At 40.1% G+C, this 15,768-nt stretch overlaps 2 protein-coding genes across 4 annotated transcripts; one reads left to right on the top strand and one right to left on the bottom strand.

Moving 5' to 3' along the window:
- The first annotated feature begins 97 nt into the window (after positions 1–97).
- Positions 98–5,708, top strand: LOC113648600 (probable transmembrane reductase CYB561D1). Its single transcript, XM_027155861.2, has 3 exons — positions 98–544; positions 2,556–2,593; positions 3,578–5,708. The coding sequence occupies exons 1-3, from the start codon at positions 400–402 to the stop codon at positions 4,079–4,081; spliced, it is 687 nt and encodes a 228-aa protein (XP_027011662.1). The 5' UTR covers positions 98–399; the 3' UTR covers positions 4,082–5,708.
- A 434-nt stretch (positions 5,709–6,142) lies between these two features.
- zbtb40 (zinc finger and BTB domain containing 40) lies at positions 6,143–14,524 on the bottom strand. Of its 3 annotated transcripts, none has more exons than XM_047805774.1 (18): positions 14,249–14,524; positions 13,113–13,618; positions 12,743–12,861; positions 12,342–12,528; positions 11,992–12,137; positions 11,563–11,704; positions 11,345–11,481; positions 10,612–10,795; positions 10,310–10,425; positions 9,615–9,786; positions 9,162–9,500; positions 8,673–8,879; positions 8,306–8,470; positions 7,960–8,174; positions 7,671–7,830; positions 7,520–7,564; positions 7,101–7,330; positions 6,143–6,862 (listed from the first exon to the last, which is right to left on the bottom strand). In XM_047805774.1, the coding sequence occupies exons 2-18, from the start codon at positions 13,609–13,611 to the stop codon at positions 6,662–6,664; spliced, it is 3,264 nt and encodes a 1,087-aa protein (XP_047661730.1). In that variant the 5' UTR covers positions 13,612–13,618; positions 14,249–14,524; the 3' UTR covers positions 6,143–6,661. The 3 variants fall into 3 exon arrangements, with proteins under 3 accessions (XP_047661730.1, XP_047661721.1, XP_047661725.1); XM_047805765.1 differs by having other exon boundaries at positions 12,743–12,864; positions 14,249–14,523; XM_047805769.1 differs by lacking the exon at positions 14,249–14,524 and adding an exon at positions 13,897–14,220 and having other exon boundaries at positions 12,743–12,864.
- Between the last annotated feature and the right edge of the window lie 1,244 nt (positions 14,525–15,768).

Raw genomic sequence — 15,768 nt, 5'->3', positions numbered from 1 at the left:
CCCCCTATTTGTATCTTCATAATGGTATCGCCCACAGACACGACACATTTCTTTCCCCCCCCTTGTGGGATGGACCAGTCGTGACGTAACACTTTTTTTTCTATGAAGGTATTTAAAATGTCCCCCCGTTGTCCAGTAACGAGTTCCTATAAGGAGAGAAACTCGATGTTTATCGGTGTCTCTGTACCCAATACGTGTTAACTTATTGGGTTAACTGAGTTATTTAAACGATACGGTTAAGTGAATCTGATGCATCCACCGAACCCGGAAGTGTCACCTGTGTGTCGGCTCATGTGTCGGCTCACATTTTGTCCGGGTGTCAGAGTGATCAGGAGAGGAAGAAGAGGCAGCAGGAGCCCGGTCTAACACACACACACACACACACAGACGGAGAGGAAGATGGAATACAGTCCTGTTGGTGAGGGTCTCGGGATGCGCGAGTACTGGCTGTACGCGTGCATGCGCAAAATCGCTCTCGTGACCGCGCACTGTGTCGCTCTTGGCTTCACCGCGCTGATTGGCGTCCTGTCCAGACCGGGAACAAGTAAGTTTATTAACCTTCATAGCCTGAGTTATTGATATTAATAATAAATACGTTTATTAACCTTTATGGTCTGGGTATTAACCTTTGTAGTCTGCGAATCAATAATAATAATAATAATAATAATAATAATAATAATAATAATAATAAATACGTTTATTAATCTTTATAGTCTGGGTATTAATAATAATAAGGATAAGTTTATTAACCTTTATAGTCTGGGTATTGACCTTTATAGTCTGGGTAATAATAATAATAATAATAATAATAATAATAATAATAATAATAAATACGTTTATTAACTTTTATAGTCTGGTTTATTAATAATAATCATAATAGAAAAAGTAAGTTTATTAACCCTTTATAGTCTTGTTTAGGAAGCTTCTGTACTTTAGTAGTAGTAGTAGTAGTAGTAGTAATAATAATAAGTATTATTATTATTATTATTATTAAGAATAATGAATTATAGTAGTAGTAGTAGTAATAATAAGTTTATTAACCCTTTATAGTCTGGTTCAAGAAGCTTCTGTACTTTATTATTAATAATAATAATAATAATAATAATAATAAATTATAGTATTCAATAGTAATAACAGTAATAATAACACAGAATAAATAATACTAAACAATAATAATACTAAATATTATTATTATTAAGTTTCTTAACCCTTTGTAGTCTGGTTCAGGAAGCTTCTGTACCTTAATAATAATAATAATAATAATAATAATAATAAATACTACTACTATTACTACTAGTAGTAGTAGTAGTAGTAGTAAGTTCATTATATATTACAATAGTGTTGTAAGTTCATTATAGATCTACAACAAAAATTAAAGTATTACAGTCTTCTTATTAAAGTACATAAAGTCTTAGGCATCCTAAATTATTATTTTTTATATAAATTTTGTTCCATATTTAATTGATCCATCGGTGTCTCTTTGAGACTTCTGCATTACTGAGTCTGAACAACATTGTTGTATAACAATAGCAATACCAATTATCACCCACCACCATTTTTGTTTTACAGATTAAAACGTGCTTAATCTCTAAACTAAACTAAACTATGTATTATAAATCATAAAAATTCATCAAAAGATAACATTTAATAGGAGTAATCCCTGTTAGGAAATAAACTCAGTTCAGAACAGACAAATTTGAGTGAACAGCTATTAACCAGACTGTAACTCAACAAAATGTGGAAAAAGGGGTAAATAAATACTTATGCACTCTGCATTTGTTTTTGTTCCTTTTTTCCTGCTGACACTTGCCTCAAGGTTTCTCCGTGCCTTTTCAGAACTGCATCAGAGAACCAGCTAAACTGCTTAAAGTCTGGAATGTTCAGAACAAGATTCAGATTATTGCTTTTATGTAGGAGATGGGATAAAAAAAAAAGTAGTAGTAACTTTAGGCAAAAGCCGAGTGTATACAGGCTTGACCTAACTTATGATATATGATATGAGCTAAGGCGGAAATGAAAGTTCTGTGAAAAAGCAGAAATGCGCACAGCATTGGGACGGCGTGACGCACAGAGAAAGCGTTTGATATTTCCAAGACAGCGGATGTGATTGTTAGACTGGATTTGGAGCACCTGCTAAAAGATCACCTGGGCCACAACATTTACACCGTCCTCAGGTTGTATCACTTTCAGTCCTCACATCCCCAAATCAACTCGACACACAAAACAAAGAGGTGTGACGTCACATGAAAGGAAACACAGAGTCACTGTCTTTGCTCAGTCTTTCACACACGACTTGTGCCTCACCCCACATTGCACAAGGTCCCTCCCACTAATTAGGTACAAATTAGGATCGCATTTTTTCGGGGACGATCAGAGGCCCGGATCGGCCGCACAGTCGGCTCGGTTATCATCTAGTGATCTGGGATCGAGAGAGTAAATCACACAAGCAGATTTAAGGGTCGAAATGTATTTGAAGAAGCAAAAAAAAAAATGCAAATCATGATCATCTTCTATGTTCACACTGACCCTTCAGGTGCTCATTTGTTTATTTGCAGGTCTCTTTTCTTGGCACCCACTCTGCATGTCACTAGGGGTAAGTTCACGTCAAACAGCTTTAACCCAAACGTTGGCCTTATTCTTTTTTGTTTTCTTCCCTTTTGTCTCTGCCAGTCTTTTGCATTGTTACATTTCTTTTTTTTTCTTTTTTCTTTTGTTCGAGGATGATGAATCACTAACTGGCAGCCAGCCTCGAGGCTAATCGATGAATAATGCATCACGTTCCTGAATTATGAATCGTACACGGCGGATCAGTGTGATAATTAGGCTCGCACCTCTCCCTTCTGCGTGCCGGCCTCGGGTCTATAGGTACGACTGACCCAAGAAGAAAAGCAGAACGCTTTTCCATCTCAGTGATAAGCTGAGCAGCGTTCCATGACCTTCCTGCTCCTCATCAGTACACAGCCTCCTATTGTACTGTGTGGAAGAAAGGGTGCCAATAATAAAACCCCAGTGATGGTGTGACTTACAGTTTCCCTTCCTGAAGCCATCAACAGCGGTGTTAAATTTATGCTTTTTCTAGTCAAAGGTTTGAAGGGATTACTAACTAATTGATTGTTATATCACATCACTATTTAGACTATTGGCCAGTTTGTACATGTAAGCAAACTCGGTGTACTGGACTAAAGTTCATTCTGGATTATTGTGTTTTACTGCTACGTTTTAATAGCAACAAAGGGGAATGTTTCCCTGAAACGTTTCTTTACTTGTCTCACAACTATAGTGTCTAGCTGCAAACTGCTCCTATTTACTCTTTAGAAGAAAAACGACTTTGCAAAGACTAAAAATGATCAGTTAGGGTTTTGCTAATATAAACAATAAAAAAACAACAAATGCCAGAATGCTGGATAGTGCACACTTACAAGCGACACCGTCCCTACTAGTGTGAACATGGTGTTAGTTGTGTGAAGTCTGAGGCCATGTCTATTTCACTCTGACTGACAGCTACAGAAGCAACAGTAGGAAAAGATGTGTGTGCCATTAAACCATGTGAACTTAACTCTTTTCTTTTCCCTTTCAGTTCTGCCTGTGCATGACAGAGGGGATCCTGCTCTTCTCGATTGAGGGATCTCCATGCTGCTTCAAGTCTCGTAAAGGAAAGGTCCGCACACACTGGGTGGTGCAGGTGCTGCTGCTGCTTTTTGCAGCCATGGGCCTCGGTTTCATGGTGGCCAGTAAGAGGAAGTCGGAGCACCCCCACCTGGACACTTGGCATAGCCTGCTGGGGGTCGGGACACTGGTGGTTACCGTGCTGCAGGCGGCCTGTGGCGTGTGCCTGCTCTTCCCCAAGCTCATCCACAATGTTTCTGTGCCCCGGCTGCGGCTCTACCATGCCACCTGCGGCCTCGTGGCCTACCTGTTGGCCACAGTCACCGTCACCGCGGCCTTATTCAGCGACTGGTTCCAGGCCACCGTCAAGGGGCCGATTTGGTACGCCTTCTTAATCCTCCCTCCCTTCCCCGCGCTGGTGGTGATGAACCAAATCACAAACACCTTCCTGCCTAAGAAGAAGCTAACGATGTGAACAAGCGCACGGCAAACTCAAACTGACACAATACAAGGTGGACATTTGCTGCCTTTTAAGAGTTCCAAAATGATCTGCATCACTCATGTGGTCTTCTTACAACTTGATTTCACAAACTGTGATGCGATGTTGAGGGTTTCCGACATGGCGGAACTCAGAGCCAAGTATAATTACAGTGTAATTTTAAATGAACTGAGATTTTTGTTAACACTTCCAGTTATCACCGTGCCTCGACACTGTCTGTATCAAACACTTAACAACTAGGATAAGCTAAATGAGCTAACTCAGTCACTTATGCTTGTCATCCATATTCCTCTGTCATGTTAAACCCAAATATTTATATTTTATTTAAAGACTCTGTACGTAAAAGCAGCTGCACATAAAACGTGACATCTGTAAAATCGCACATTTTGTTATTATAATATATTAAGGTGTAATCTTATACTTTTGCGTGTTTGCTTAAAGGACTTTATTTGAGAAGTACGTTCGTGGATGGAATAACGTGTGTACGTCTGAAACTTAACAGCTGTATTATGCTTCCACTTACCACTTATTGTCAATATTAATAACTATTTATGATCATTTCCTAACCTTTTACTATGGTATTGCACAGAAAGGAATTTTAACCACATGCTACACTTCAGTTTGTTGAGTTTTCTTAACGTTTATGGTGCTCTCGAGTGCGAAGCAGGAACGATATCCTCTATATGCATGCTGTGAGTATGTGAGTGTTTCTGAGGACCATCTGAGGTAAATGTTGCCCTGTTTTTTGTTTCTTTCTGGTAACGATAGCCGCCGTTGTGTGACCTTTAAAATAGCGCCTGTCTCCAGTTAGCAATAATACTCTAAACGTGCGCATTAAAAATGTGAGACATGGCAAAAAGGGGCAGAATGATGAAATTATTCTGTAATGTCTGTTACAATAATAATAATGCATAAATATAGCCCTTGTTGTCACAGGTACGTTCTAAGTCGCCTGTACGAATAGCGTTCAGACAAACCTCAGAGAATTCCACGTTAATACGTGTACAAACATGCACGTGCACAGTACACATGCAAGCCTATACGTACATCATCACGGACGATAACGGAGACCCCTGAGGTGCTTTACATAGTTCAGCTTGATGTTACACGCTAAAAGGAATCACAACACAAAAAAACCCTGTTGCTGTGTGTAGATATTTAGGCATTATGCGCTCAAATAATGGTCACCTTTGTGTTTGCTGAACTGGATGTTCATACTAAAGGACACTACACGTGAAGACGATTTCTACTAGGATGAAAACACTTTCTGGCACAAAGATTTCCTAAAACTACCTTAATATACTGTTACGTCATTAAGCGGGTGATCTCTGAAGGGAGGGTTTTATACACTAGACTTTGTAAAGTGCAGTTTTCAGTCCTGGGCTCAGTTGCCTTGTGTGTAATAAGCTCATGTTGGGGTTTGTTCGATGACCCCTCAGAGGACGAGTCAACGACCAGCGTAGGCTTTACGGTCAGAACTCACACTGCAATGAGAGATTTTAAAGAATATAATACACATTTTCAGGATTAGGGATAAAAGGGTTAAATCATGGTTGATGGTTTGTATAAATGTACAGCAGCAATAAAGTATTGTTTCAAAATATTACCGTGTGAATGAATTATTTTTAAAACCTGGTCATATTTAGCTAGATAATGCATCATTATTTTCTAATATAGACTTTTAGCCTGTGATGTGACTGAAATGAAAATAGTCAAAGATAAATAGCATTATTTCTATACAGCTGCGGTGTCTGTGGGACTAAAAGGAATGAGACAGGGCACTTTGGGTGAACACGGACACACACATACACACACACATACACACACACATGCACACACACATGCACACACACATGCACACACACATGCACACACACATGCACACACACATGCACACACACATGCACACACACATGCACACACACATGCACACACACACACACACATACATATACACATACACACACACACACACACACACACACACACACACACACACACACACACACACACATACATACACACACACACACAGCATTCATTACTGTAGTTGCTTTATAAATCAATAACACTTCGTTTCCTGCACATATAAATATATAAAGCTCCTCGGAGACGGTAAGATGTTAAAATAAAAAAAAAATATTACAGGCTTCTGTATTTGCAGCTAAAAAAGCATTTGCTGTCTCCTCAGTTGAGCAATTTAAACATTATATAAAATGATTATAAAAAAACAAAAAAACAAACAAACAAAAAAAAAAAACAGTTGATTTAACTTGGTCATCAGCAGCAGCCTGAACCGTGCTGTCATCTTTCCATCTGCCATCTGGTCCTCTTTCATCTCACATATGACATGTGGTGCAAACACACACACTCTGAACCTCCATTATCCTGAAGAGCTAAAGACTTGAATCTGCACCATGAGCTGTGTGTTTTCAGGTTATTAAGGATTTGTAATATATGACGTATAAATATATGCTTTAAAAAATATGATGTAAGATGTGTGGTGTTTGTGTGTGTGTTTTGCCAACACATTTGTGCTCCTGTGTAAACATAACTCTACTGGTTCTCCTCACAGATCAGCGTGACGTGTCCCGTCAGCAAGTCCTCCATGTTAACGGCCACGATCCCCGTGTCGGCCGCCGCCTCCCCGCCGTCTCCTAGAGCAACAAACACCTGTTGAGATCCGGCCAGCTGTGATTGGTCGAGCCCTACGATCTGTTCCGTCCCTTCAGCCGAGGCATCTTCTGTCTGGATCACCTGATTGTGAGATGTTACATTACATGCAACAAAATGTGCAAGACATTCAGTATTGTAGTTCAATATAAAACTTATTAAAAGTAGCCAAACACCAATGATCACAATTTCCGTATTCACAGAACCTTAATTATTTATCAGGAGTTAATGTGTTTAACTGTTTTGTTTTTCAGTAATTAAAAACAATTTAGAATTGTACACCGTGAGCACAAACATGGCCTGTGCTAGTGGGAGGAGTTACCATTTGGGAGGCGGGGCAATGAGACTCTAACACCTCCTCCTGGACAAGCTGCACGTGATTAATGAGGAAATGCTGCTCGAACTCTGCTTCAGAGAGAAAGGACAGCGTGCAGACGGCGCAGACAAGCACAGATCCCTGCTGGCTCACATGTTCGCTCAACATGTGCTGCTGCAACTCCTGCTCATTGCTCATAGCATGAGGACAGTACACACACCTCCACACAACGGCATCTGAGAGGAACACACACACACACACACATCGAAGTGTATTCGAGCCGAATATTTCATCAAAACAAAGTCTCATTTCTTCCATGTGTTAAGCCACCAAGGCCGGCTTTTGGTATATATTTGGTACACACCCAACGACCTTTAACAGAGTCCCTTATTTCTATTTTGTCAAAAGATTGGTAAAATATTTACCTTCTTGTGCTTCCTTTTCACCCCCTTCACTCGCAGCACGGGTTTCTTTAAAAAGAATAACACTAAAATTCAAACCCCATGTAACTGTTACGCATGAATATGCAATGAACTGAATTACAGACAGGCGATAAACACCGGGGTCCTTTCTCACCTGGGTGTTTGGTAATATTGTGTTTAAACAAGCTGCTCCTGTTGCAGAATGTCTTATCGCAGATTTTACAGTGCAGGAGGTGTGAAATCGAGCGACTGCCCTCCGTCGTCACTGCGTCTGGGTGTGTGGTGCGATTGTGGTACCACAACCCCGAAAGAGTCTGATACGCACAGAACAAAAGATGCACACACACACACACACACAATGATATTCATTACAGTCTGACCAAAAGCAAAAAAAATAAGCTGATGCAGATGTCATGCTATAATATTGAGTCGCACGTCTTCACCTGGTAGGATTTTTGGCAGCTCTGGCAGCTGTAGGGTTTGGTACCATCGTGGACGCTCATGTGTTTCTCCAGCTGAGCCGCTGTGTTCAAGATCTTTTTGCACTCGGGACACTGGTGCAACTCTTTAGGGTGAACCTCCAAAATGTGCGCTCGAAGCTTCTCCAGACTACTGAAGCTAACGCGACACTTCTGACAGTCGTGTGGGTCTGAGATATCTGTAATGGGGAGACGGGATTCGGTGGATTGTTTAGTCATTGGTGTATAATAGTAAATTATAGATACAGAAAGGAATATTGCTGTGTGTGTGTGTGTGTGTGTGTGTGTGTGTGTGTGTGTGTGTCCTCACTATGGAATGTCTGCAGGTGCACTGAGAGCCCGTTGGCTTGTTTGAAGCCTTTCCCACACTCCCTACACACATAGGGTTTGTCTCCGGTGTGCGTGCGCACGTGCCGTGTCAGCTCGATGGACTGCGCAAACGTAGCTGAGCAGTACTGACACGAATACATCTTACCTGAGACAGACAGACACATGGAAATACATCTTAGCTGAGACAAGGAGACGTGCAAATACAAGAAGACACAGGCCAGGTAAAGAAAAATACAGGAGACCAGAAAAAGACAGGTCAGGACAAGTAGAGACAGGTATAGGAGACATAGGAAGACACAGGTAAAGACATGTTGAGACAGGTGTGTAGGTGTTGTGTGCTGTCTTACCCTCTGAGTGTTTCTTCTTGGTGTGGTAGGACAACGCTGCGGCCACGGCGAAACTCATGTCACAGTGTTTGCAGTGGTACGGCTTCTCCCCCGTGTGCAGCCGCATGTGGTTTTTTAGAGACGAGTTGGCGGCAAACTTGGTGCCGCATTCCTCACACGCGTAGGGCCTTTCCTCCAAATGCTCAGTGCGCCTGTGGTACAACAGACCTGCGACACAATAACAAACCTAAACTATCCGAGAGCACCGCTTCTGATCCAGGACGGGTTTTCGTTATCTCCTTCGTGTACAGGAAGGAGTGGCAACTGATTCTAGATCAGCACTGTTATAACTCACATCAGGTTGTTTTGGAGAATTAACAGCGACAGATATGAGCCAACCTACCTGAGTAATATAATTTACTTAATTGCACTTAATGCCAGAACGTCCCTTTAACTTTCACACACATACCAAAACCTTATTAATGTGTGTTTGTGTGTGTCTGTGCTTACCAGAAGGGTGTTTAAAGGCCTTTCCACACAGCTCACACGTCACCGGTTCTACTTTTTTCCTCTTAACCGGAGGGCCGTTGTGCACCTCGGCTCGGTGCTGCTGCAGGGCCGTGACCGACGAAAATTTGGCAGAGCACTCGGTGCAGCGCTGCACTCTATCTGGACAGAACGCACACCGCTTCTTGTGCTTCAGCAGACGACACTTGAAGTCAAAGTTCTTGTGACACCATGGGCAGCTGTAGGACACGACCACTCGCTTCCTCCTTCTGTGTTTGCGATCTTCCTTTTTGTCCTCTTCCTCCTTCTCTGAGCCTTCAGTCTCCTTATTGTGCTCTGCATCTATTTGACAGTACAGAGATTTTACCTGGTACTTATAAAACAAATCCCATCAATTCTTTTTTTTCCCCTTTGGATTAATGCATACAGCCAACATTATAAATTATAAAGCCTTACCAACATGGCCAAGCTCCTCGATGAGGACAGAAAGCTGGGGGAAGCTCGTCTGGCTGGTGGACAGGAGCTGACAAAGCGTCCGTACGTGCTGCAATTCTCTGCTCAGTACTCGCTCCAGAACCTGCTGCATGGTCTCCGTTTCTTTGTCGGCACCATGGCAGCTCTGCAGGAACTGACACAGTAACACAAATTCATGAGCAAATTATGTCAAGTACTAATGCGTTCACTACCAACCCCATCATTATTCATGATTCTAGGTTCGTTTCTGAGAGATGTGCATGAAACGCATTTAGTAACAAAGTGTTTTTTTTTGTGGTTTACTGGCAACATGTTTTGTATAATACCATGATTTTACCATGGAGCTAACAGTAACTCCACTATTCCATCATCAGTTATATTCCAATTTCAGCACGCTCTCTTTCTTTACTTCCAGATTTAACATTTTTATACATTTTTAACCAGAGAGACTGCAACTATTCTGATGTTGTGCTGTTTGCCGGAAATGTCAGTGACCGGAAACGTCTTCCTGTCGGCAACGGGAACAGACTTTTTTCTCACCTTCGCCTTCTGGAGATGTGTAGGTCGGGTAGTGTAGACGGAGCACAGCGCGTGATGCTATCGTCCATCTCAACACATCTACAGAGAAGCTGAGACTAATCTGTTCGATTTGCAGTGTATCCCACACACTCACTCACCTCACGGACGTCTTTATCGTGTTCCATATCGCCCGCAGCTCTTTCCAGGTCAGGGATTTCATTGATTGTTTCTAGAATGAGCTTTTTGTGCTTGAACAAGGCATCCACTCGGGCAACTAGAGAGATTAAAAAAAAGTACAACACATTACAGAGATACAGAAAAACTACTGATAGTGATAGGATTTAGACGTGTTACATTTAGACAGATTTAGAGCACTGAGCATGTTTGTGTTTGACTTCTTAATTTGAGGAATAAATAAAATTCTGGAAAAAAAACAAAAACAAAAAAAAAGTCATTATACCCAAGTGGATAAATTGCTGAGCTTCTGGTTTCGCCCTGATTTCCTGTGTAACACTGTGGAGCTCTGGGCTGTGAGTCGCACACCAGAACAAGAGCCTCCATACAGTCAGAGGCTGAACCAAACCTCCATCCAAAGTAACTCCGAGCAACGTCTCCATTTGACCATCAGACTCTTTCTGCAGGACCTACACACACACACACACACACAGAGTCTCAATCTGAACAGAGATTATATACAGTATTTATATATATATATATATATATATATATATATATATATATATATATGTGTGTATATATATATTGTATAATATAATGCAATAGTTTATTATAAAGTAATTTAATAGTTTAACAGGTATCTAAATTGGTCATTTTATATGAATGACTGGATGATGTCATAACATCGAGGTTGTGATTGGCTGATCAGTTTTTAACAAAATCTGCCCATTCATGAGACTAGCTATGTTTTTTCCCCAATGTGGGATGAATAAAGGTATATCTTATCTAATCTTAGCTTAATAAGCACAAATAATAAAATAGACACTAATGCACATTGCATTGTAAAAACACCTACTAGATATGTGCTATATACATATATATACGTATATATATATATATATATATATATATATATATATATATATATATACGTATATATATATATATATATACACACATTACTGTCCAGAAACGCTTTTACAGTTACTTGGGAAAGTGTATAATGTGTGTGTTACCTCTTTTTGGTCAGACGGGATGCTTGGTCCTTCCTCTAAACTCTGCCAGATGATCTGGGCCTCCAGGTTCAGCGCACACAGTCTGTTCTGGAAAGATCTTAACAGAGACGCACCGATGCGGTCGTCCGTCCTTCTATCTGACAAAAATCACATACGATACAAGCGTTATCTAATAATAAACACTCTGTGTGCGTGTGTGTGTGTATCTGACAGGGTACCTGCAGGAGTTGTCCCGCTGTCCTCAGCCTCCTTTAGCAGCAGCAGTACAGACTTTTCCTCTATACCTCTCTCAGTGAGCATGTTCAGCAGCTTCCTCTGCTCCTGCCCATGATTCTGCTCTCCACTGCACTCCAGCAGAACCTGCAACATGGAATTCACCCCTAAAATTAAGATCTTATTAGTAATATTGTTTTCAAATCATTGGTAATCCACAGTATCCGATAAACCCTTAAAAAAGGTAGCGTGTAGGTTCTGATTGGGTTCAATTCAATATAAACATCCATAAACTCTAAACACTCTATAACTTTGATAATTAACGTTTTAGTATTTCAACTAAAAAACATTTTAAAAACTGTGGACCCCCTGGATGTGTTTCACAGACCTCTACTTGAGACATCAAATTGAGTGCTGGAGAGATTGTTACACACCTGCTTTACATCTTCGCTCTTGCATCTGTCCGCTGCCCGAGTGAGCAGTTCAGACACATTCTCCACACCTGTGAGGTAGCATTTTAGGTCTGAAGCGACCTCGCGCTGATATCCGGTAGACTCAGCAACCTCGACCTCGGCTCGCCCTGTGACAGAGAGTGTACGTGTGAAACCTCCTCAGACTATGAAATATGAACATTTGGGTCATTTTTAAAAACAGGACAGTATACAATGTATTTGAGTTAACATATAAGAATGAGCACACTAATGAATGATGAAACCGAATTTATCTTTTGACCAATCAGAATCAGGACTACAGCACTGTTGTATAAATGGCTTCATCAGTTTACCTTTGAGGTCAGGTCCTGTCTGCTCCTTCTCCTCCACTGACTCCACATCAGGCTTTAGGATCTTTATCCGGTCCAGCATCATAACAACACCCTGGACTGCGACGCCACACCCATCTTTCACCTGGTCCAAGAGACGCTGGAAAACTACGTCCACGTCTGGATCTCCTTCAAAACATGTCAGCAACATCTAGGCAGGAAATGATAAAGCTCAAAGGACTTCGCTAACAATACATATCTGAATGACACCTTATTAGCTAAAGTAATTGTTATTTAAGCTGGTAATGATCGGGTGTCCTATCATCCGTTATGATCCTGAGCAATCCCAGATCTCGGTGCTATGACTGTGCTCTTATTTCAGTTTATGGATGACCGAGAAACAAAAGTATGTCCACAATTCTCACACGCTGTTGCTGGCTTGATAGTGTGTCCCAGGTACGAAGGATGTTAATCCACGGCCGGATGTCTTGCAGGGTCCTGATGAGAGCCTCACGTTTGTGAGAAAGAAGCTCCACAGCGCCATCTTCTGGTCAAACAATATTGCACACCACAACTGACACCATCAGTTAATGACAGATGGGGGTTTTTATTTATTTCAAAATATTTCTGGATTATAAACTAATTTTACTGAATCCTGATAATGACATTTATAGTAGTTAATAAACTGTCTGAAATTACTGCATGTTAAACCGATTAATAACTAGATAAAATATTCATACGTTTGTCTTTAGTAGCTTATTTATTAGATTTAAAGTTAAAATAAATAAAAATTACCATTTTTTGACTCGAGTGTGTTTCTTGGACACATATTTTCCTCATGTCTCACTGACACAGACTCTGGACCATAACCATCAAGACATCTTTGCTCTTGTGTTTCACTCATTGGAACGTCTGTGTGAAGCTTAGCATCTTCAGATTGTTTCACAAGCTGGTCCAGGATGTTCTTGCAACCGACAGCCACGTCGAACATCTGCAGGCTGTCTGCGGCGGCGATGACACGTGTGAAATCGTGTTTGCCCGGCACCAGTCTGCCCAAGTAGGCCATGTCCAGAAGAGAGGAAAACTCCTGTGCCGTGAGCACTGCCGTGTCGATGGAGATGCTGTCCGAAGTCTCAAGCAGAGACTTCAAGAGCATGCTGGAGGCAGCCAGGACCACTTTGTGCGCCGGATGGGTCGCGTCCCCCACCAGGATGGTGCAGTCACAGAACTGGGACTCTTTTCGCAAAGTCTGCAGCTGCTGCATGAGCTGTCGGCTGTAGTTAGGAAGCTCCATAACACACCTGCGCAGGTGAGAAAGTAAGGGTAGGTGCATCATCTATAAACATGGCTTTGGGGTCGAGGACCAAACTCGACAGCATGTCATTATCGTTGTTTTTTTTTTTTTCTCATGGGACTGGAACCCATGAGCACATGCCTGGTACACCAGTTTACAAAATTATATATTGTAATAATTTAAATTATAAATTACATTTTTTCCCCACAAGTCTTAAAGCTAGACTTGGACATATGAATGTATTTATTTATTTATTTATGATGTGTGTGAATACTTTGTATGCACCTTGTATATCAGAAAGGTCCGACCTTTGGGGTAACTGTTATAATTAAACAAACCAGAAAATCATGCTAAAACATTTGCTGTTTGTTTGTTTATTAAATATGCAAATGAGCAATTTATGAGAAGATAAAAGCTCAAAAATAATAAAAATTTAATATCCTGGACATGGAATAATACAGTTCCTTGTAGTTAATTACTTCATGAACCTAATGCTAAAAACCATGACTAGCTGCTAACGATGCTAGCTAATTTAGCTGAGTGCTAAAAGCTGCTAAAAACAAACTATACAAACGAATTTAAATTTTTAATACTTTTTTTCCCCACAACACACCGACCATATTGACTTCCCTGTTACCTTCAGAGTTATTCAAATAATCCGGGTCTTTATTTAAACTCCACCGGAGGACAACATTGTCATCTGGCAATAAAGATTCCTGATTTTGAAAATGGCGACCTGCTGAAAGCGACAGTGCGCATGCGCTGGGTCTAATGCACCATTCATCATCCACAAAGGCGTTAACTATGTGTATTTACATATATCTGTCATAGATAAAACCCCCTTGTGCAAACTTCCTGAATGTCTTTATGCTTGTCTATAAAACATGTGTATTATTTTGTGTGTCTACTGTATTTCCCCCCTGAATTTAGATCAATTATTGAAACCTTTCTACATCAGTTTCTGTGACCATTAGATGCCTTCTCACTACTTAATATCCCCTCTCTCTCTCTCTCTCTCTCTCTCTCTCTCTCTCTCTCTCCTTGTTTATATGTGCTCAAAGGGGTTGAGTGTTCAATCTGAATAATCCTGGGTTTAACAAAAACTACACCCTTCTACATGTCTGCAGAAGGGAAGTGATGGTGGTGCTGGTGTTAGAAATAATGTTAAAAATAAACAGGAAAAAGATTATCGACATCATACATACACTATAAACAATTTATTCCATATATCTGAATTTATTATTTATTTTTTTGGTTATATATGAGACTACGAAGAAATCTACAATATTTACAAGAGTGCAAAAGCGTACTGTGAAATCTGTTACAACAGAGAGAATATTACTGAGAGAATTCGAAATCCAGAGAGAGATACAAGGGCAAAAGGACAAATAAAAATAAAAAGAGGGAATTTACCAATGACATACAGAACGGGAGATACTTTTGAATTGTAATTCGTCTCACATTTAAATTACTAGCATATCTGAGCATGTGAAAAACGGGATCTTTATTGCCCATATGAAAGATTTACAGAAAAGATTGTTACACACGTCTGCATAATATTTCAAGTAATCGCAGAACATGTCTTAACTATTGTCAGGCATCTTTTTTTATTCCTTATTTAGGAAATTACTCTTCCACAGCACTTCACACATTGCTTTTACTGAAGTTTTTTGGGGGTGGAAAAACTTTTTTTTTTCCCAGTCGTAGCTACACAGACACATTTTTAATATTGAAGTTGCTCATGCATTCTTTAAGAATATCTGATAGACAGTGCAGTGTGTAACCATGTGACTGCTGAATTAAATATTCTCTGGAAGCTTTTACAGAAACTAAAAATGTCAAAGGTGTCTGTACATCAACCCATCGTCTCGAGATAATATCACACTGCCACGAAGAATGAAGAGGCTGTTAATATATATATATATATATATATATATATATATATATATATATATATATATATATATATATATATATATATATATATATATATATATATATATATATATATATAAGGTCTCGACCCGTATCTGTTCAATCATGGTGTGCACATACAGAATGCATCAACAGCTTGTAATATTAAAAGCCAACATATTTTTGACAGACATGATGTTTTAAAGGAATTGTAACTAAGTTACAATGGGACCAAAAAATAAA

This window comes from Tachysurus fulvidraco, chromosome 2 (genome assembly GCF_022655615.1).
Source record: "Tachysurus fulvidraco isolate hzauxx_2018 chromosome 2, HZAU_PFXX_2.0, whole genome shotgun sequence".
Lineage (NCBI taxonomy): Eukaryota > Metazoa > Chordata > Actinopteri > Siluriformes > Bagridae > Tachysurus > Tachysurus fulvidraco.
The sequence above is the reverse complement of the archived record's forward strand: the minus strand, read 5'-3'. Positions and strand labels throughout refer to the sequence as shown.